Source organism: Alosa pseudoharengus, unplaced genomic scaffold (assembly GCF_046254945.1).
Source record: "Alosa pseudoharengus isolate Yale_2024_CS ecotype anadromous, Long Island Sound unplaced genomic scaffold, YU_APseudo_1.1 YU_APseudo_1.1_scf_3, whole genome shotgun sequence".
Lineage (NCBI taxonomy): Eukaryota > Metazoa > Chordata > Actinopteri > Clupeiformes > Clupeidae > Alosa > Alosa pseudoharengus.
In genome coordinates this window covers 5572586-5592553 of record NW_027468718.1, presented here as the reverse complement: position 1 = coordinate 5592553, position 19968 = coordinate 5572586, and the positions used below count along the sequence as shown (strand labels likewise).

At 41.2% G+C, this 19968-nt stretch overlaps 1 protein-coding gene across 2 annotated transcripts; it reads left to right on the top strand.

Moving 5' to 3' along the window:
- Positions 1-345: 345 nt before the first annotated feature.
- On the top strand, positions 346-19567 carry LOC143100067 (uncharacterized). 2 transcript variants are annotated; one of them, XM_076263006.1, is made up of 10 exons: positions 346-451; positions 5565-5642; positions 6193-6483; positions 6675-7505; positions 7764-13027; positions 13208-13433; positions 14137-14360; positions 17342-17602; positions 18297-18403; positions 19017-19567. In XM_076263006.1, the coding sequence occupies exons 2-10, from the start codon at positions 5586-5588 to the stop codon at positions 19232-19234; spliced, it is 7479 nt and encodes a 2492-aa protein (XP_076119121.1). In that variant the 5' UTR covers positions 346-451; positions 5565-5585; the 3' UTR covers positions 19235-19567. The 2 variants fall into 2 exon arrangements, with proteins under 2 accessions (XP_076119121.1, XP_076119120.1); XM_076263005.1 differs by having other exon boundaries at positions 6672-7505.
- The last annotated feature ends 401 nt before the right edge of the window (positions 19568-19968 follow it).

The following is a 19968-nucleotide window of genomic DNA, read 5'->3' as shown; positions in this document are numbered from 1 at the left end:
TACTCTTTCTCTCTCTCTCTTTCTCTCTCTCATACACACACACACACACACACACACACACACACACACACACACACACACATACACAGAGAGAGAGAGAGAGACAGTAGGCCTAGTACATAAGCATTTCCTGAACTGCAGTGACTGCTGAGAAGTCACATGGTTGGGAAAGGAATCTGGGGTGTAAATCTAAACACAGGATCTCCAGTGGCTGGAGTCTCTCTGAGTCACTCGTCCACATGCAGCCCCCATTCCCACACAGGTCACTGATTGGATGTGTGCCTTCTTTTTTTCATCTGGAAAACCCCGCCGGAAATGCATCAATGTCCTGTGTGATTCACTGCCTTGTTGGTGTTCTGGGCATGACATGGGCATGGTACAGCACAGCACAGTACAGCACCAGCGCCTCCAAGGACCCAGTGCTTCAGTTTAAACCCAAGAAACTACACTTGTGAGTATACTTCTATTTAAAAACACACAAAGACACAATATCAACACACACAAACACACACAAACACACACAAACACATTGCCGTCTCTATATTTTTTGGCTCAATTTTATAATGAGCAGAGCTTTATAGACACAAAATACAGAAAATGCAGTTTTGTTCTGGTTCCAATCCCAGATAACTACTGGAATAGTTATTTTAACAGTGTTATAATGATCAACCTTGTGGGGAATAGTTATTTTAACAGTGTTATAATGATCAACCTTGTGGGGAAGCTGTGATGAACCATTTCCCTTCTTACTATATTTAGGATAGGACTCACTACAGTAATTTCCTGTGTATTAGCCACATTGTGTAAAAGCCGCAGGACAGTGTTTTATGCCAGGTAAAAGAAACAAAAACATATTAACTGTCCCTGTGTATTAACCTCATACAGTGCTGGCCAAAAGTATTGGCACCCATGCTAAAGTTGACTGAAAAGAGGAATATAAAATCATCTTTTGGAAATTGATCTTAATGCCTTAAGTGAAAAATGAGGAAATATCTAACCTTTAAGGACACCAATTTTCTTAGTGAATGAATAATGTATCATAAATAAATAAATGTTTTCCTTAAAATACAGGGGTCATAAGTATTAACACCCCTATGTTAAAGTATTGACACCCCTATGTTAAATTCCCATAGAGACAGGCAGATTTTTATTTTTAAAGGCCAGTTATTTCATGGATCCAGAATACTGTGCATCATGATAAAGTTACCTTGGCCTTTGGAATTAAAATAGCCCCACATCATCACATACCCTTCACCATACCTAGAGATTGGCATGGGTGTTATTTCAGTTAGCCTATTAGCTGGTTTGATGCTCATTGAGCTCAATGCAATCAAACCAGCTAATAGGTTAACTGAAATAACACCCATGCCAATCTCTCCATGCCAAGGTCTAAGATCTAGCCTGGGTGTTCCCATGCTGCCAGGGCTGCCAACTTTTCAAAAAACCTTGGAGTGAGATTTGGTGGGTCCAACCAAAATTTTGCTGCGGAAATTTTTGTTTGGCTCATTCAGCATTATTACCGTACAGTAAAAAAAATTGTACATCAGTGGTTCTTAGGTGTAGGGACCAGGCATGGACGGATTATGAACTGTCGGGCCCCTGGGCTCAGATGTATTAAGAGCTCCCCACTAATTGTCGCATATGTGGAAGGGGGGTTTGGGGGTCCTCCCCCAGAATTTTTTTAATTTGTTTGATGTGATTTCCTATTCTGGTGCATTTTGGGGATGGCCAATACTAAATTCAATCAGATTCATAGTTGATATTGAGGCAATGATTCCATGCAAAGGCTTGGGCCTGGGGCCCAGTAGGCCCGTGCAGTAATCCATCCCTGGGACCAGGGTCCCAGAGTTTAATTAACATTGGTATCAAAGGGATCTACCACTAGGACCATGGGCATCGGAGGCATTCTGAAAGTGGGTGGGACATTTCAGTGGGGGGTATGAGGGTCCTCCCCCAGGACATTTTTTTTGGACTAGATGCAATTTCCTGAATTCTGTTACATTTTAACAGGTTATTTAGATACTTCTATATAACAAAATAAAGCCAGCCTACGAAATTAATAAAAAGTAAATCATACATAATTTAAAAATAACTCAATATATAGGCCTAGGCTACTTGGCTACGCAATAAGGTTTCCATTACAGCACCGCGGACGTTCAATGAACGCATGAAAGTGGATGGTTTGTTTGAAATCCCGACACTCTTTCAACATGGAACGTATTAGTGATCATCAAATACCTCCCCAGATTTCAGTGCCCATCAGTCCCAACATTTAACAATATAATCAAACAGTCCAAAAGTAAATTAAATTAAACCGAAAATGTCATGCTTTTGAAGGCCTACCAGTATGCCGCTCCAAGAAATGCATGTCTCAAAATAAAACTCGCATAAGAAATAAAGGGCTGTCTCGAATACAATCCTGCCCCTAAAGGCCTGTACTTTGTCTTAAGACCCCGGCCATAATTTGTGGATTTACAGTATCTAAATAGACAAACTGGCTTCAGATACCCAACAGAGTGAATACGAGATTGTGCAGTCTTAGCTGTGGTTAGTGGCGTGATGCTGTTAATGGGGAGTTTTACATAGCCAAGTGTAAACCTAGGTTATTATTTATTTGGCATACCTATATGGCTTTTTTCCTTATCAAAAGTGAGGGGGACGACTGATCTCTTCAACACTGAGGGGGATTTGGCGCTTGTCACTGTGTGTGTGACAGAAGCGGAATGGGAGAATGCGTGTAACAAAAAAAAAAGCTTACGAGCGATTTACATGCAAATGGGAGAATCCAATGAAAATGACAATGAAGCATTAAACAGATGCTGAAAACAGCACTGGTATTTCGCACGGTAAAAGTGGGGGGCTCCAAACTAACAATTTTAAAAAGTTGGTGGGTGTTTTGTAAGAATTTAAGAAATGTTTGTAGGCCTATATTTTAACTTTTAAATGCATCAATCAGGTGCACTTTCAAAATAAATTCAGAGGTCAGACTTGCTTATTTTTATGGAAATATGTGTGCTGTAGCCTAAGCTATTTTGCACTTCAGAATTATAACCATGCACACACAGGTGGAATAGTTATGGTGATATTGCAATAAATTCACAACCACAAAACATATGCTACATTTCACAGTTCAGAAATTTTCAAAAATGTGTGTACATTTCAGCACTCCATGAAATTATGCAGAAGTGGTCACCTGTGTTATTCAGCTAGTTCATTTAAGATAATATTGGTCATTGTAATGACCATCTAGCCTATAGCCTACATGCTCTTCCTTTTTCAGGATGTACCCATATCTCGGAACGTATGATGTGAATGTTTGCATATGGCTTATGTCAGGCTTTATATCAATATTTGTGTCTCATTATTTGATTTTCTTCATATTTTTGCATTAATGTCACTAGGAAGCATGCCAATATAAATATATTCATTTATCTGTAGTGGGATTGGCTGGAACCTGACAATATAAGAACCATGATAGTGGGATAATCTATGGCTGAGCAATTTATAAAAATGTATGTACTGACAAATAGTTTACATTAGAATACATTATAATTGGAATCCATAATGCATTGCATAATGAGGCTATGTAGAAATGTGTTGCAATTTCAAAACCGGATTACTCAGGAACCACTTATTGCAGAGGCATGCTTTATATCCTCGTATTCGGTATGGTTTGCTGTTTATTGTGATATTGGGTTTGCCACGTGTTGTGTGAAGGGTCAGTGAGATATTTAACCGAGAGTAATGGGTGTGCACTGTGTGCAAAATGCAAATATGATTAGCCTAAATTGCACGTCGGTTCAATGTTAATTTTCTCGCGAACCATTTATCACAGCAAGTTGGCGCTAATATCATTGGAAAGCTTAGATTCCGCTCGTTCACGTGATGTGTGATAACTCATCTGCCAGGTATTTGACCTACTAGCTTGACACTTCAGCGTGAAAAATACTCAATAATACTCAAAGCATACCTGAAGCCGGGGAAATGCGGGGGAAATGCGCCTGGGATGGCTTCTGAAGTAGCATCGTAAATGAGAGAACATTTCTCCAAGTATAAATTCCACAGACAGGGGGTGCTCTTGCCGTCTCTGAAAGCATAACCAGTCGATCAGTGGCTCAACAGGTTTTTCAGGCATCTGACCGACCGGGTTGACACTTCAGCGTGAGAAATCGGGGATGTGGCGTGTGAGCGTGTGAAACTAATCAAATGCGTGTGTCTCACGGCCAATGCGTGAGAGTTGGCAGCTCTGTGCTGCCTTGCGCGCGATTGATTCACGCTGCTAAGGCAGCCTGGAAACCATGGAGCAAATTTTCGCCTGAGATAGGGAACGATCACAGAACAAGGGGGAAAGCAAGACGATGATGAGCTATGCACAAACGCATTTGATTTTTCAAACGTATTCGAATTTGAAAAAAATGCCCAGATCCGTTTATTGGGTGCCACAGATGTCTATCAAATGCGTTTGTGCATAGCTCATCATTGTCTTGCTTTCCCCCTTGTTCTGTGATCGTTCCCTATCTCAGGCGAAAATTTGCTCCATGATTTCCAGGCTGCCTTAGCAGCGTGAATCAATCGCGCGCAAGGCAGCATGGGAACACCCAGGTTATCTAAGATTAATTTCCAAAAGATGATTTTATATTCCTCTTTTCAGTCAACTTTAGCATGGGTGCCAATACTTTTGGCCAGCACTGTAGCTGAGGAAATGTTTTTAAAATCAATGTACAGTATAAGCCATGGCTAATAGTTGGGAAATGACGGTACTCACTATATTACTAATGTAATCTGTGCTGCAGGGAGACTTCACACACACAAACACAGATGCACCCATACGCATATATACTCACACACTGCGTCCTTCCCTGATTAAAAAATGTTCCATGTGTTTGTGTTGATTCACGTTTGGTAAAGTTTTAAATCTTTGATGTGCACAGCTTTCTGTTGGTGTTGGTGGTTTAGCCGGTTTGGCAGTTGTGTATTGTTTGGTTTGCTGCAATTTAATAGCCTGGGTGTCCCCATGCTGCCTTGAGCGTGATTTGATTCACGCTGTAAGGCAGCCTGGAAACCATGGAGCAAATTTTCGCCTGAGATAGGGAACGATCACAGAACAAGGGGGAAAGCAAAACGATGATGTGCTATGCACAAACGCATTTTATAGACATCCGTGGCACCCAATAAACGGATCTGGGCATTTTTTTCAAATACGAGAAAATTAACGTTTGGTAAGTGGTGGCGCTAGCCAGGCTATTTATTGGGTGCCATGGATGTCTATCAAATGCGTTTGTGCATAGCTCATCATCGTTTTGCTTTCCTCCTTGTTCTGTGATCGTTCCCTATCTCAGGCGAAAATTTGCTCCATGGTTTCCAGGCTGCCTTACAGCGTGAATCAAATCGCGCGCAAGGCAGCATGGGGACACCCAGGCTAGCAATTTAACGCAACTTTCACTCATCACGATGTTAGCATAAACTGTCATTCTTCCCCGTAACATTAACATATAATACCACTAGGTAACCACGGTGTCATTTTCCATTCATCATTTGTATTATCTGTATGACATTCATTATAGATTTCCCATCCAGAGTGAACCATGGGGAGTAAATATCCATTCAAGGACACTGCATGGCATTTCTGCATAGAAGCAGAGGTAAGCGCTTATGCAGGCTACAGTTAAGATCTGGAATAATTGGACTTTATTCTATGTCAAATATGTCAGTTGATCAGTTGATCAGTCCAGTTAGATTTAGATTTGGACAATGTTCAAGATCAATTAATATAAAACATGTATTGCTATATCAATCAGGCACACACAAGAAACCAATCATGCATTATTGCAGGCCAAAGGGAAACGTTAACATGTGTGCAGCATGAAATTTAATTTAATTTATTAATCTAGCAACATGTATTTGGTTTGTTGATTAATTAATTGACTGACTGACTGACTGACTGACTGACTGACTGACTGACTGATTGATTGATTGATTGATTGATTGATTGTTTGTTTGTTTGTTTGTTTGTTTGTTTGTTTGTTTGTTTGTCTGTTTGTTTGGTTGGTTGGTTGACAAATACTGAATTTATAACAAATAATATATGATATAATAAACACATTGTTTCGATTTAAGTTGGTAACGTACGGATGGCATTTAGCTTGATAATGACAGGCAATTGTAACTCTATATATAACTCAATGTTGCTAGGAAACCACTGGAGATTGGCAGTCGACCTCTGACCTGAGACAATGCCACATATGTAAGCTAAAACGAAGAGAACAGAGACGAGAGAAGGAGCTGAAACAGCAGCTGAGATGTGAGCAAGAGTGGAGAGAACAACATGGAGGACAAGGACGCCAGCGAAGACAAGAGGAACGACCAGAAATGCAAAGGGGAGGACAGTGGATGGTAGAGTATCAGAGCACCACCCGATCTACACAGACTCACTCCAAGGTGGAGCATCAGAGCACCACCCGATCTACACAGACTCACTCCAAGGTGGAGTATACCTGACCCAACTTGTAATGAGCTATATTCAACGTGCTTGTGTTTGTGTGTCACTTCCCAGTTGTCTTAGATACTGATTGTTATCTGTCTCTTTTATATGACATAGCATTATATTTATATTGCTTTGACAACAGTGCATATGACGAGATATGCTAATAAATGTATTTCTATTTGACCAGCAGAGACAAGAGCAAGAGTGTCAAGAACAGTTGAGACATGGGCAAGAACTAAGAAAACAACAGGAACCAGAACACAAACTAAGAGAATCTCAAAGATTTGAACAAGAGCTAAGAGAATGCCAGAGACATGGACAAAAACCAAGAGAACGCCAGAGATGGGAGCAAGAACTGCATAGACAATCAAATGAACTAAGAGAACAACTAGAACACCCGAGACTGCATAGAAGAGCACAAGTACAACAGCTGCAACAAGAGCAACATGAACAACTGAGACATCAACATCACAGAAAACAGCAAAGAGAACAGCTGAGACATCAACAGGAGTGGCCCACAGAGGGAGCAGAACAGCAGCAGAGACTAACGCAAGAGCATCATGAGCAGCGTACAGGATCGGGAAAACAAAAAAAATCACTAAGACAAATGAAAGTACTAAGACATCCGATGAATCAAGACCAAGAGCATCAAGAACAGCTGAGATATGAGTCAGAACAACTGCATATAGGAGCACAAGGATTAAGCGAAGAGCTTAGACAAAGAGAAGAACTAATAGAACAGCAGAAATGTGAGCAAGACCTAAATGAGCGACAGAGAGAAGTGCAAGAATGGGAAGAACAGCTGATACGAGGACAAGATTGGGAAGAACAGCTGCTATTAGGGCAAGTTTGGGAAGAACAGCTGATGCAAGAGCAAACATGGGAACAACATTTAAGACAACACCAAGAGTGGGAAAAACATGTGAGACAACAAGAGTTGGATGAACAGCTAAGACGAGGGCAAGACTGGGAAGAACAGCTAAGACGAGTGCAAAAGTGGGACGAACAACAGGAACAACAGGTGTGTTCATTCACTTAATAGAAAGTAATAGTCCTATTACATCCTACATAAACAGACTGCTCGCTAGAGGCCATGGGAACAAAAATACATTGCAACTCATTACATTACACTGTTTATGTCTTCACATAATTCATACAGTTAATTTCATAATTTGAAATATTTTGAATGGGCTTTTTATGTAAAGGAATACTTATTTTTAAACATGATTGTATGACCAAATGATGTTAATTAGTATGTTTTCAATGTTTTTCAATACAGCTTCTGGTGGGACAGATGTTTGATGTCCTCCTGTCAGAATTTGATGTCATTGAAAGTGAAGATGTTAAAGTTCAGAATCTGGAGAAGAGGATGAAGGTTCTTCAGAATGAGCTAATGATTCAGTATTTTGGAGGGGATCATCTCCCCTATTCCTCTCTGTTGGCCTTAGACCAGACTATAGGCTCTGAAGACCTGACCCTTATTGAGCAACTGAATGTGGTGAAGGCCATGCTGCAGCTGACAGTGGATTCTGATGATGATGATGATGATGATGATGATGGCTTCTCCCAACTCTCATTAGGTAGGGAATGTGACTTTCTTCTCAGTTTACTGACATATTTATTAAAGGAAAACTCTGACCTGGCTGAGAAGATCTTCTACAGATTCACTGCATCTGAATCTCCGCTTACATCAGAAAGCAGTGTTATTCTTGGCCACATCCTATTCAATAACATCTGGACACCAACTGAGATAATCACTTTTCTGCAAAATACTACAAAGAGCCCAAGGGACCAAGTCACAGCCATTTTGGAAACTGTGCTAACGTACAGACTGAGCTATGATTCTGCTGTAAGTGCTATCAATGAAGCAAAGCCAGTGTACTACCTACACCTGCAGGCGGGGAAAGAAACTGATAAAGACATTGATACACTGATTAGTGAAATGAGAGAAGCAAAGTACCCAAAGGATATGCTAACCATTATAGAGAATGTGCTTAGATATGTTGAAAGCGAGCTGCTCAAAGTGTCTGATAAAACAAGATTAAGTAAAGACCAAATTTGTGAAGTGAAAAGCATGATATGCTCAATGGATTTTCATAATCCTGACATTGCGTGTCTCTGGAAAATCTGTGTATCAATGTCCCTTGCTGTAAGGGAGTGCAGGACTAGAAGACATGGGTGGAATACAGGAGGACTCTGGCATCCTGATGTTGAGGTCCAAGGCTACTTCCCTAGACTTACTCAGCTGGCATCCGTCCTTCTACTGCTGTTGCCACGGGCGAGAGGAGAAAAGGGCTGTCTCTTAGAAATAGCCACAGGGGAAGGAAAGACATGCATTTTAGCCATGTTTACTGCGATACAAGCAATCCGTGGACTTAAACCAGACATTGTGACAAGCTCTCCTGTCCTGGCTGTCCGTGACCACAAGGAATGGTGTGCCTTTTATTCAATGTTTGGTTTGACATCAGCTGTGTTGCGAAATCATGAGAATGCATACGAAAAGGACATAGTTTACGGAACAGTTGTTGACTTTGCTGCGGACATATTGAGACAAGAGTTTGATGATAAAAAAACCAGGAGAACTAGAAAGTTTGACATGGTAATTGTAGATGAAGTTGACCATATGACACTGGACAATGGAGATTCAACAACATATTTGTCTGATGACGATAGTGGTCTGATGCACATGGAGCAGGTGCTTGCGGGCATTTGGGCCATGGTGTCCGCATGTCGACAAATAGAAATGCAAGAGACTGGTGAGATCCATTGGATCACTGCACCCCAGCTCTTCTACAAGACTGCAATATCTGCTTTGGGTGTCTCTGAATCTGAGGACTTTTCCACCGTGGATATACTCCAACTTGGAGTGAAACTTGGGTTCTACTCACAGAATGAGATTGATGAGTTGGTGCAGGCTGAACATAATATGGGAGATGAAGATGCAAACCAGGACTTTAGGGATGCTAAGTGGAAAGCACTGGAGAACATCATGATCAAAATCGGACCAGACCAACAGTATGAAGTACTGAGGGAGTTTGCAAATGAAGTGGGCAAAGGTGACTCGATTGAATATTTCTCAGTAGTTGACAATAAAGCTGCTGTTTATGAAGACATTGTATGTCCAAACTTTTCAAAGGATGAAGTCAGACTGCTTCTCCTTGATAAGGGCTGCGCATGTCAAATAATACCTGAAAATGATTTAATTTCCTGGACTGTTGACAACGTGAAGTCAAAAATAAAGTATTCAGACCAATGTGATCCAAAGAACATTGATAAATTCAGAGATTTCATTGTGATTCCAGCTTTTCTGAAGGAATACACGGAGCAGCATTTGCGACTATTTATCCAAAAGGCGCTTACAGCCATTGTGATGGTGGAGGGCAGGGAGTACATGATCGAGAAATCCTGTGAGGGTGACAAAAAACAGGAGGGTGACCGTGACATTCATCAGTATGATGCCATCATACCCGTGGACATGTCTAATGGGGTGCTGGAGAAGAGCAGATCATGGCTGGAAGGCCTCCAGCAGTTTTTGGAGATGAAGCACCAACTGGCCATCTCACCTCTGACCACTATGACTAACTACATGTCAAACATCCACTACTTTCAAAGGTACCTCGCAGGTGAAGGTGTATTTGGGGTCACAGGAACATTAGGAGGTGATGCTGAGAAAGGTTTTCTATACCGGCATTATGAGACGAAGAGCTATGTGATGCCAACCCACCGCCGAAAGAAGGTGATTGAGATCCCAGCAGTCCAGGTACCAGAAGGAAAGGAACTGTGGATTCAGAAAATCTGTGAAACGGCATGGAAAGTTGCAGACAGAGGACAGGTTGTTCTTGTTGTATGTGAGGATATCAATACAGCCAATGAACTACACAGTGCAATGAAAACCCAGGAGAAACATCCAATCATCATGTACACAATCAGCGGGAAGCATAAAATTGAGCAACAAGCATTCAGCGGAGGAGATATCATTATTGCTACAAACCTTGCTGGACGTGGGACAGACATACAAGTCCAACTAGAGGTCAACAGATGTGGGGGTCTCTTTGTGCTTCTGACATATTTTCCAAACAGCCAACGTGTAGAGAAGCAGGTCTTTGGACGCACTGCCCGCAAAGGAAACCCAGGTATGGTACATATGATCCTCAACCAAGAGCAGCTTCAGCCTGCGTACCAAGGCCAGTCTGTTGATGTCATGAGGCAGCTCAGAGAAGAGAGGGAGCTGCACCACATACACTATATGGAAGGAGATGAGCTCCGTGTCATTGACTTTAAAAGAGAACTGTTCTCAACATTTTGTGGATTTTTAGATGATTTCCGCAAGAAGTACACACACACAGAAAGGCTGAGTTGTCATGACATGAACATAGATGATGTTCCTGAGTGTTTCAAGAGCTATCGTAATAAATTTGATTATCATCCTGCAGTCAGTGCACTGAAGCAATCATGGGCTTTATGGCTCAATCAACATAAGAAGAGCATCCGCGGGGCCAAAGTGGACGAAGACATTTATGAGTTAATGCAAGATCTTAGAGGACAGTTAGAACACAGGAGTGACTCACTTCTTCGGGGGAAAAGCACTAACCTCCATGATTATATCAAGCAGGCAGCAAGCAGAACTGACCTGCACCTCTTGAATAAGAAAGTAAGTTATGGAGCAAAGGCATACTGGCAGTGCACTGCTGAATGTGATCAATTTTACAGTGCTATAGCTCTTTATAACAAGGCATATGTTGCCATCAACCTCCGTGAAGACGGCTACAAAGCCGAGGCAGAACAGCTACTTAAGGAAGCACAGGGTTTAGTTGATGTGTTTCTGATGGAAACAACAAACACTATGATTTTCTGCAATCTCTCTAGACAAAATAGTTTTAGATCCCACCATGAAAATGCTAACTTCTTAACACAAATGCAAGTAAGGATGAATATCTTTCAATTTTGGAAAAATGACATTGAGAATGCGCTGGGCATGCTAACACAAGTTCTGGCCAAAGGAGAAGATGCCATTACAGAAGAATCCTCCGTATCCCGTCTCCTGGCAGAAACAGATTTCATCACGGAAAATGAGCTTGAGAAAATGCACCAATATGGTTTAAAAATTGTATTTACCATAAAAAAGAAGCCACAATTTTCCTATCAGGCTCTCATCTGTGTATTCATCGGTGTCCTGCAAGTGGTAGCTGGTGCACTGGTCCTAGCCTTTACATCTGGTGCGGCTACAAATTTCGGTTTGGGTTTAATCAGTGAGGGGGTGTCGGACATGATCAGCGGCATTATCGGAATGGTTACAGGGAATTTTAGTTGGTCCGAGTGGGCCGTCTCCAAGAGTATCAGCATTGGAATATCTCTGGTCTGTGGTGGAATTAATGTTCTGTCCAAGGGACTTACCTCAGCTCGCATTGGGGCCAAGGCCATAGCAAGTGGTGCCAAGTCAGCAACATCTATCGTAGTGAAGCAGGCAGCCAAGCAAGCAGCAAAGTATGCCATTCAGGAACTAGGGAAGCAAGGAGTACTTGCTGCTGTGAACTATGCTATGGATAAAGGGTTCAAGGCTGCCTTTAAAAAGATATTTAGGACGGCGTTCAAAAATAAAGTCTCCTCATTACTAAGAGCTAACAGAGGCCTGGATGAGGCTCTCACTCATTTAATTTGCCAGGAGATTCCAAAGGAAGTGATCCAAACAAGGCCAGATGAATTTACAATTGACCCCCAATGTGAGAAGAGGCTTGAGGAATCAGTCACACATATGTCAACTCAGGTCATCCCAGAACTAGTGACCGATCTCACAAATGTACGTACAGTAATCAGTGTCCTCTCCCAAGTGAGCCACTCTGCCTTACGTGTTCTGGAGAGACAAAAGGCATCAGGAGTATTGTTAACCGTTAGTAGGGTTTTGCTTGCAGCCGAGTACACCACATCAGTTATTGAGATGGTCAAAGCAATTCCAACAGAAGGCATCATAAACGACCAACTTGTTCCTCAATTACTGACACAGATGGACAATCAAAAGGACGAGCAGTATGTTTCAGATGGAAGACAGGAGTTAGAAGATGTGAAGCGTCTTAAACAAAAATTCATCCACACAATTGCCAACAGTGTGTCTGAAGCATTAGTTGATGCATTTGTGGCACACATAACTTCCATTGCTTCTCGAACTACTGGTTCAATGGTGAACCACAAAATTGGTAGATGTGTTGAGAATGTCCTTGGTAGACATACAACAAAGCCATTTTTTGATGAACAGAAGAAAAATCACAAAATGAGAATGGCCTGCCAGGCACCAGCTAAGTCCTTATCCACCAATGAGAAAAGTGAACTGTCACACTACGCAAAGAGTCTGAGCAGCTCGGAGAGACCTGCCACTGGGCTTGATCTTCACATTCTCACAAAGAGTGACATGCTCAATGGCAAAGGCATCCGCATCATTATTACCGATGAACACGGAAAACCACTCTCTGAGGAGCACTACCAAGGGAAAGATAAATCAGCTGGAGATGTAACACTTCGACTAGTTAAGGAAAAGGACACATCACAACAGTAAGCATAACACCTTTTTGTTATCAGAAAATGTATGATCATAAGATATGCAGTATGAATGTATTTGATTATTTATGCTCCCTGTTACATGTTGATGTTTTCCTAAATTTTTACGCTCAAAAAATAAATACATGTTTTTGTATTTAATCCATCCCTAAACAAAAAAAAATCTTTCCACAGGAGAAAGGGTGTTCTGCCATCTTTAAGCCGAAGGATCCGTGGTGAACATCAACCATATAGTGGCCATTTTGAGGTTCTGAATGCAGATGGCACATTTAGCCAAGTTCTTTCAGATGGACAGAACTGTTTATTCCATGCTGTTGCTCAGGCAACCAGTCATGGCCGAAAAGATGTCAATGATCTACGAAGAGACGCATCAAAGCTTCGTAGTGAGGTGCACCAGGAGGTAAGATAGGGTGGTTGATGCCTGCCTCGTGAACAACTTGATATCAATACTGTTCAGGATTCTTGACATTCATTTATAAAATTTCATGTTCCCTTTTTGTGTTTGGTAAGAATTCCATGAGTGGTATATTACCTAAAAAGCACTGGCCAATTGTAGAAAGCTGTGGATTATGGAAAATGTTCTGTTCCAAAAATGTTCTGTTCTACGGAGCCCAGGAGGAGTCATTGCAAGATATTCTTGTGTATCGATAGAATGTGCGCTCTTTTTAGGCCATTGTACACTCGTATTACTACATTGTGCTCTCAATGTAGTAAATCGTGCACACATTTTACTAAATTGTGCGCAAATTGTGAGAGCACAATTTAGTAAAATGAGTGCACTATTTAGTAAAACAAGCACACGATTTAGTAAAATGTGCATACAATTTAGTAAAATGCGCACACATTTTCTGGATATATACCAAAAAATATCTTGCAATGACACCTCTAGGGTTCCGTGCTGTTCCAATAGTCCTATTCAGGTTTGTTTATGATATGGTATATTACAGTGTAGATACAATATGATTTTCATCCACTGGTGACAGGTGGAATGACATTGGTTGCATTGAGGCTGTGTGTACACAATGTAGTTTGTTTTGTATATAATTTGTTATGGTGTTTAATAGAAGTGCATATGTTCCAACATCATTTGTTCCTCCACTCAGATCCAACAGAACATATCAAACTATGCTCCTCTTCTGAAGCTGCAAAGAGGATATGAGGAATCCTGCAGGAACCCAGGACTTTTCACCATCAGTGGAGGAACAAGGCAGACAAGAAGGGAAGGCAGACGCAACTTCATGGAGGCCATTAACTCTAGCCCCTTAACAAATGAACAACGAGAGGAGTACAAAAACCTCCATCTCGGCCTGGTTGGAGAACACGGAGAGTAAGGCCTTTTTATCAATCAAACCGCTTTCTCAGATTAACGTGAAACATGTTCAACAGGTCATGTTCCACAGATCAGGTTATGATGTGTTCTATATCTCTAGCTAGCCATCAAAAAAAAAAAAAACTGGAACTGCTTACAAAAACAGGAATTGTTTATTACCAGAAATTTCTCTCGTGTATCTCATCTCATCTCAACTCTCTCTTAACACGACATTTTGGGACAACACAAACAAGTATAATAGGTAATACAGTTGTATTACAGAAGTAAAGTTTTTTATCAATTATTAATCAAACTAGATGTACCGCAGAGCGGTACAAAATATGACCGCCGCCCAGTCCAGCATATTTTTTCCACAAAAATAAATCACGCTGAAAGGCCTATATGATTCTAACTGTCTCACTAAATTGCATTATCCACACTCAATTCTCACTGGTATCTGTACCAAAACATGATTAGTTCATAGATTTCACATGTAAAACTAATTTTATACAACCCCACCCCATCTTGCCAGTTCATAATTCTGAGAAATTCTTGTGTGCATGTGTGCGTGTACATGTTTATGTTTATGTGTGTGGGTGGGTGTGTGTGTGTGTGTGCGTGCTTGTGTGTGTGCCTGCGTATGTGCCTGTGTTTGTGCATGTGCATGCATGCGTACATATGTCTACTGTGTGAGTATGTGTCATACGTATGATTACTGTGAATGTATGTGTGTGCGTGTGTATCTGTTTATGCACATGTGTGCACATGGAATGGGTTAAGATGACCCCTGGAGGCAAACATACGGAAATAATTGGTCATCCTAGGCCCTACGGTTCTCAAGATATTCACAGAAAACTGTGTCTGCCCTACCCTCCTTTCGGGGGGGCCAGTCCAGCGGGGGGGGGCTACAGATCAAAACGAAAAATGATGGTTCCATGCTATCCATGTGGGGTTACATGCCCACCAAGTTTCGTGTACCATGGAACCATCGTTTTTTGTTTTCATCTGTAGCCTCCCCACTGGACTGGACCCCCCGAAAGGAGGGTAGGGCAGACACAGTTTTCTGTGAATATCTCGAGAACCGTAGGGCCTAGGAGGACCACCTTTTTTTTGTATGTTGGTCTTAAGGGGCCATGTCAACCCATCCCATTTCCACTTATTTCATGTATAGCGCCACCTAGTTAAAAATTAAAAAGCAACAAATTAGGTGTTTTAATCACAATATCTCTGGTTGACATGGTCAAAACTGCACGAAAATTGAAAGTGTAGGATCATTATGACACCCTCCGAATGCATGCCAAGTTTCGTGAACTTTCGTTCATGGGGGGCCATACAATAAAATAATTTATGTGTACATTTAGTGACCGTACACCAACAGAGTTTTCTGTGATATCTTGAGAACCGTAGGGCCTAGGATGACCAATTTTTTTCGTATGTTTGCCTCCAGGGGTCATGTTAACCCATTTCATATGCACACCTGTGCATAAACAGATACACACGCACACACATGCATTCACAGTAATCATGCGTATGACACATACTCACACAGTAGACATATGTACGCATGCATGCGCATGCACACACACAGGCACATACGCAGGCACACATGCACGCACACACCCACCCACCCACCCACACACACACACACACACACACACACACACATAAACATAAACATGTACACGCACACATGCACACAATTCAAGAATTTCTCAGAATTATGAACAGGCAAGATGGGGGTGGGGTTGTATAAAATTAATTTTACATGTGAAATCTATGAACTATCTATGTCATGTTTTGGTCCTTGTTGTCTAGCAGATACCAGTGAGAATTGAGTGTGCATAATGCAATTCAGTGAGACAGTTAGAATCCTATATGCCTTTCACCTTTTGTTTTTAGCCAGCAGCCAGACCAGCAGATAACTTTGCTGAATTACTGAAGCTAAGGAGGCTTAGTTAGTACTTGGATAAGAAACCTCCTTGGAAGAGTAGGATCCTGCTGCGTTAGTGGCTGGCCAGTAGGTGGCACTCTTCCCTGTGGCCAAAAGCCACCAAACAAATATCAATCCCAATGTCCTATTGCAGTGATAGGGACACAGTGACAGTGACAGGGACACAGTGACAGTTTCCTTTGCATGAATGTTAAATCAAGGTCCTGACTCACCATGGTTGTTAAAGATCCCATGGCACTTATCGCAAAGAGTAGGTGGTTCCCTGATTTGCTTTATTTATGTACACATACATAAAGACACACACATATGCGCGCACACACACACACACACACACACACACACACACACACAAACACACACACTACACATGCACACACACGACACGCACAAAACCACATACAAACACATAAACAAACACATGGGGCGGCCGTGGCCTACTGGTTAGCGCTTCGGACCTGTAACCGGAGGGTTGCCGGTTTGAACCCCGACCAGTAGGCACGGCTGAAGTGCCCTTGAGCAAGGCACCTAACCCCTCACTGCTCCCCGAGCGCCGCTGTTGATGCAGGCAGCTCGCTGCGCCGGGATTAGTGTGCTTCACCTCACTGTGTGTACACTGTGTGCTGTGTATGTTTCACTAATTCATGGATTGGGATAAATGCAGAGACCAAATTTCCCTCACGGGAATCAAAAGAGTATATATACTTACTTATAAACACACATACACACACACACACATGCACCCATACATACAAAACACATATACACAAAAACAACCACACACTCTGCACACACTGATTTACAAACACACAAAAAAGTAGGAAATGAACACAATTTGACAAGCGTGACTTATTTTTCTGGAAAAAATGTGCTGGACTGGGCAGCGGTCATATTTTGTACCGCTCTGCGGTACATCGACAGTAGTTGGTAATAGTAATAGTTGTAGTATTAACGGTTGGAGTAGCATGAGTCATGTAAGAATTAGTATGGGTAGTAGTAGTAGTAGTAAAAGCAAATGTACTCATATGCTAACAAATACATGTGTGTTTAGTCTTACAGGACGTAATCAACAGCCTGGAAATAACCAACACATAAGGGAGGCAGACCACATACCACCCATAGCCTGCTACAAGGAAGTCTCAGGGATTTTGGCCAGCAACCCACAGTTATCTGAAGAATTGCAGAAAAACAACCCAAAACTTTTTGAAGAATTGAATAAGTCCAAATACTTTTTACTCTGCATGAAGGTCCGTAAAGAACATCATAGACAAGCCCTCACTACTGGCTATAGCACAGAGTCTCAGATATGCAGGTATGTAATGTGTGTGTATGTGTGTGTGTGTGTGAGAGAGTGTGTGTAAAATTCACCGCTCTTTCCCAGCTGAAAGAGTCCCTCCGAAATTTTATGTTTTTTGAGGAAACCTTGGAATTACTTTTACACTGTTAGATTTTACAGTACAGTTTAATGCTTTCACTAATTAAATACTATATGAATATGGTAGTGTGTACATGGATGGTGTGACTATGACAACTCCAGGTTGCATCGGGCTGATATTCTGATAGCTTGGTTCAGGGAATACGAGGAACCATTTTCAAACATGAATTGGCCACCCATGACTTTCATCCCATTTATAACCTTTCAGATGTGCTTGAAAAGACATGGACATCAACTCTCCAATTATCAATGCAGGATCTCTGCAAAGTATAATACAACTAATGAATGAATGAATTAATGGAGACATTTTTCAAAAGTTCTCTGTTTCTCGAGGTCACTGAGTACTGTCGGTACGGAAAAAAAAAAAAAACGAAAACAGTCGGATTTCAAAAGGATTCCTCCTTTAATACAAAAACATTGTGAAGGGAACAATGCCATGTTATCTGTATGTTTTAATGTGAATCTAAAGGCATGTCCAACAGCATGTTGTGTGTGGATAAGTATGTGATTGTCTTGCTCCCTTCTCACCAGGGATTGTATGTATTGTAAATGAGTGTATATTTGTGTGCAGGAATGAGATGTCCCAGGCCCTCAGCAAAGGAGACGTGGAGAAAACCCTGAAGATGTCATTCATAACGGCCCATCCAGAGACTTCACAGTCGCTCAGACAGGATGCAGGTAATGTAGATCTATTTGCTCTGTTATAATATATGTACCGTATTTTCCGGACTATGACTCGCACTTTTTTTCATAGTTTGGCCGGTCCTGTGACTCAGGTGCAACATATATATATTTATATATATATTTTTTTCCTCTTCATGAAAACATTTTTGACTGGTGCGACCTATACTCCGGTGCGACTTATAGTCCGGAAAATACGGTATCTGATTAAAAATGTAATGACAAAATAACTGTGCATGTTAAGGTGACTCATGTACAGAATCTTTCATGTACAGGGTTCGATTTGTGTTCCACACACCATTACACAATGGCACTCTCCGTTTACTTGTATCATGTTAATAGTAATTCAATGCCACGTGTCACATGAGAGACATCTAGAATCTGGCTACATTGCGTCCTAACTTCAGTGGCCAAAACACATTATGTTGCTATGTATAAGTGTTTTTTTTTTTTCAAATTATAATAATAAAAAAATTAAAGGCATAACTCCAATTTTAGATTATGTCATTCTAAACCGAAGTGGACCAAGATGCTGTGTGTATCATGATATTGGCTCATCACAAATGAAATGTGAAAGGTCAACTCTAATTTACTTCTTTTGTCTCTTCAGGAATACAGCGGCAAACCCCTCACAACACCCAGCCCAGGGTTCACAGTGCAGACTACTATCAAGTGGGCTACAGGCTGATGATAGATAAATACTATGACAAAGGCCTCATTGACGGCACTGTAAAGGACAGACTTAACTCCTGGGTAAACAGTGGGGCATATAGGAGTCGAAACACACAGGAGTACAAGTCTTTAAAGACGGCCATTTCCAGGCCATGAATCCCACTGAAAATGTGAAAATGTTTTGAAATTAAATAGCACATGCTTGTACAGTATGAAATAGTGCAAATTTCCTCAGTGCTAATACTAATATATTACACAATGTGTGTTTTAACACGTTATTGTTTTGTTTTTTGCCTCAATGATGACTGAACTCAATGAATTTGATTGAAATGTCCCTTAAGTATTCTGCATTACTGAGTGTGGATTATATTTGATCTGCATTTTGTATGTGGGGGTTGTAGTGAAGCAGTTAGACAAGCTAAGCTTCCAGAATTAAAGCTTCAATTTGTTCAGTCACTAATAAATGATACTGAACTGGCCTGGAAATTATCCATTTGTATGATGCTTTAATCACAAAATCACAAAAAAAACATACTCAACTTTAGAGTGAAGGGACACAATAATCTTTGATTTTCCCCTCAGTTGTCAAAAATAAAGAGATTTTGCCAAGGCCAAGAGAAAGAGATGTTTTCTGGGCTAAGAGAAAGAGATTTTGCCAAGGCTAAGAGAAAGAGATGTTTTCTGGGCTAAGAAAAAGAGATGTTTTCTGGGCTAAGAGAAAGAGATGTTTTCTGGGCTAAGAAAAAGAGATGTTTTCTGGGCTAAGAGAAAGAGATGTTTTCTGGGCTAAGAGAAAGAGATGTTGCTTGGGCTAAGAGAAAGATGTTTTCTGGGCTAAGAGAAAGGGAGGCTGCATGGGCTAAGAGAAAGAGGTGATCTTGCCTGGGCAA

Excerpts from the sequence above, each read along its gene's own strand:
- LOC143100067 (XM_076263005.1), top strand. The coding sequence starts at position 5,586 with ATGGGGAGTAAATATCCATTCAAGGACACTGCATGGCATTTCTGCATA. Across the intron at positions 6,484-6,671 it reads CTACACAGACTCACTCCAAG|CAGAGACAAGAGCAAGAGTG; the intron begins GTGGAGTATACC and ends CTATTTGACCAG. Across the intron at positions 17,603-18,296 it reads ACAGAGTCTCAGATATGCAG|GAATGAGATGTCCCAGGCCC; the intron begins GTATGTAATGTG and ends ATTTGTGTGCAG.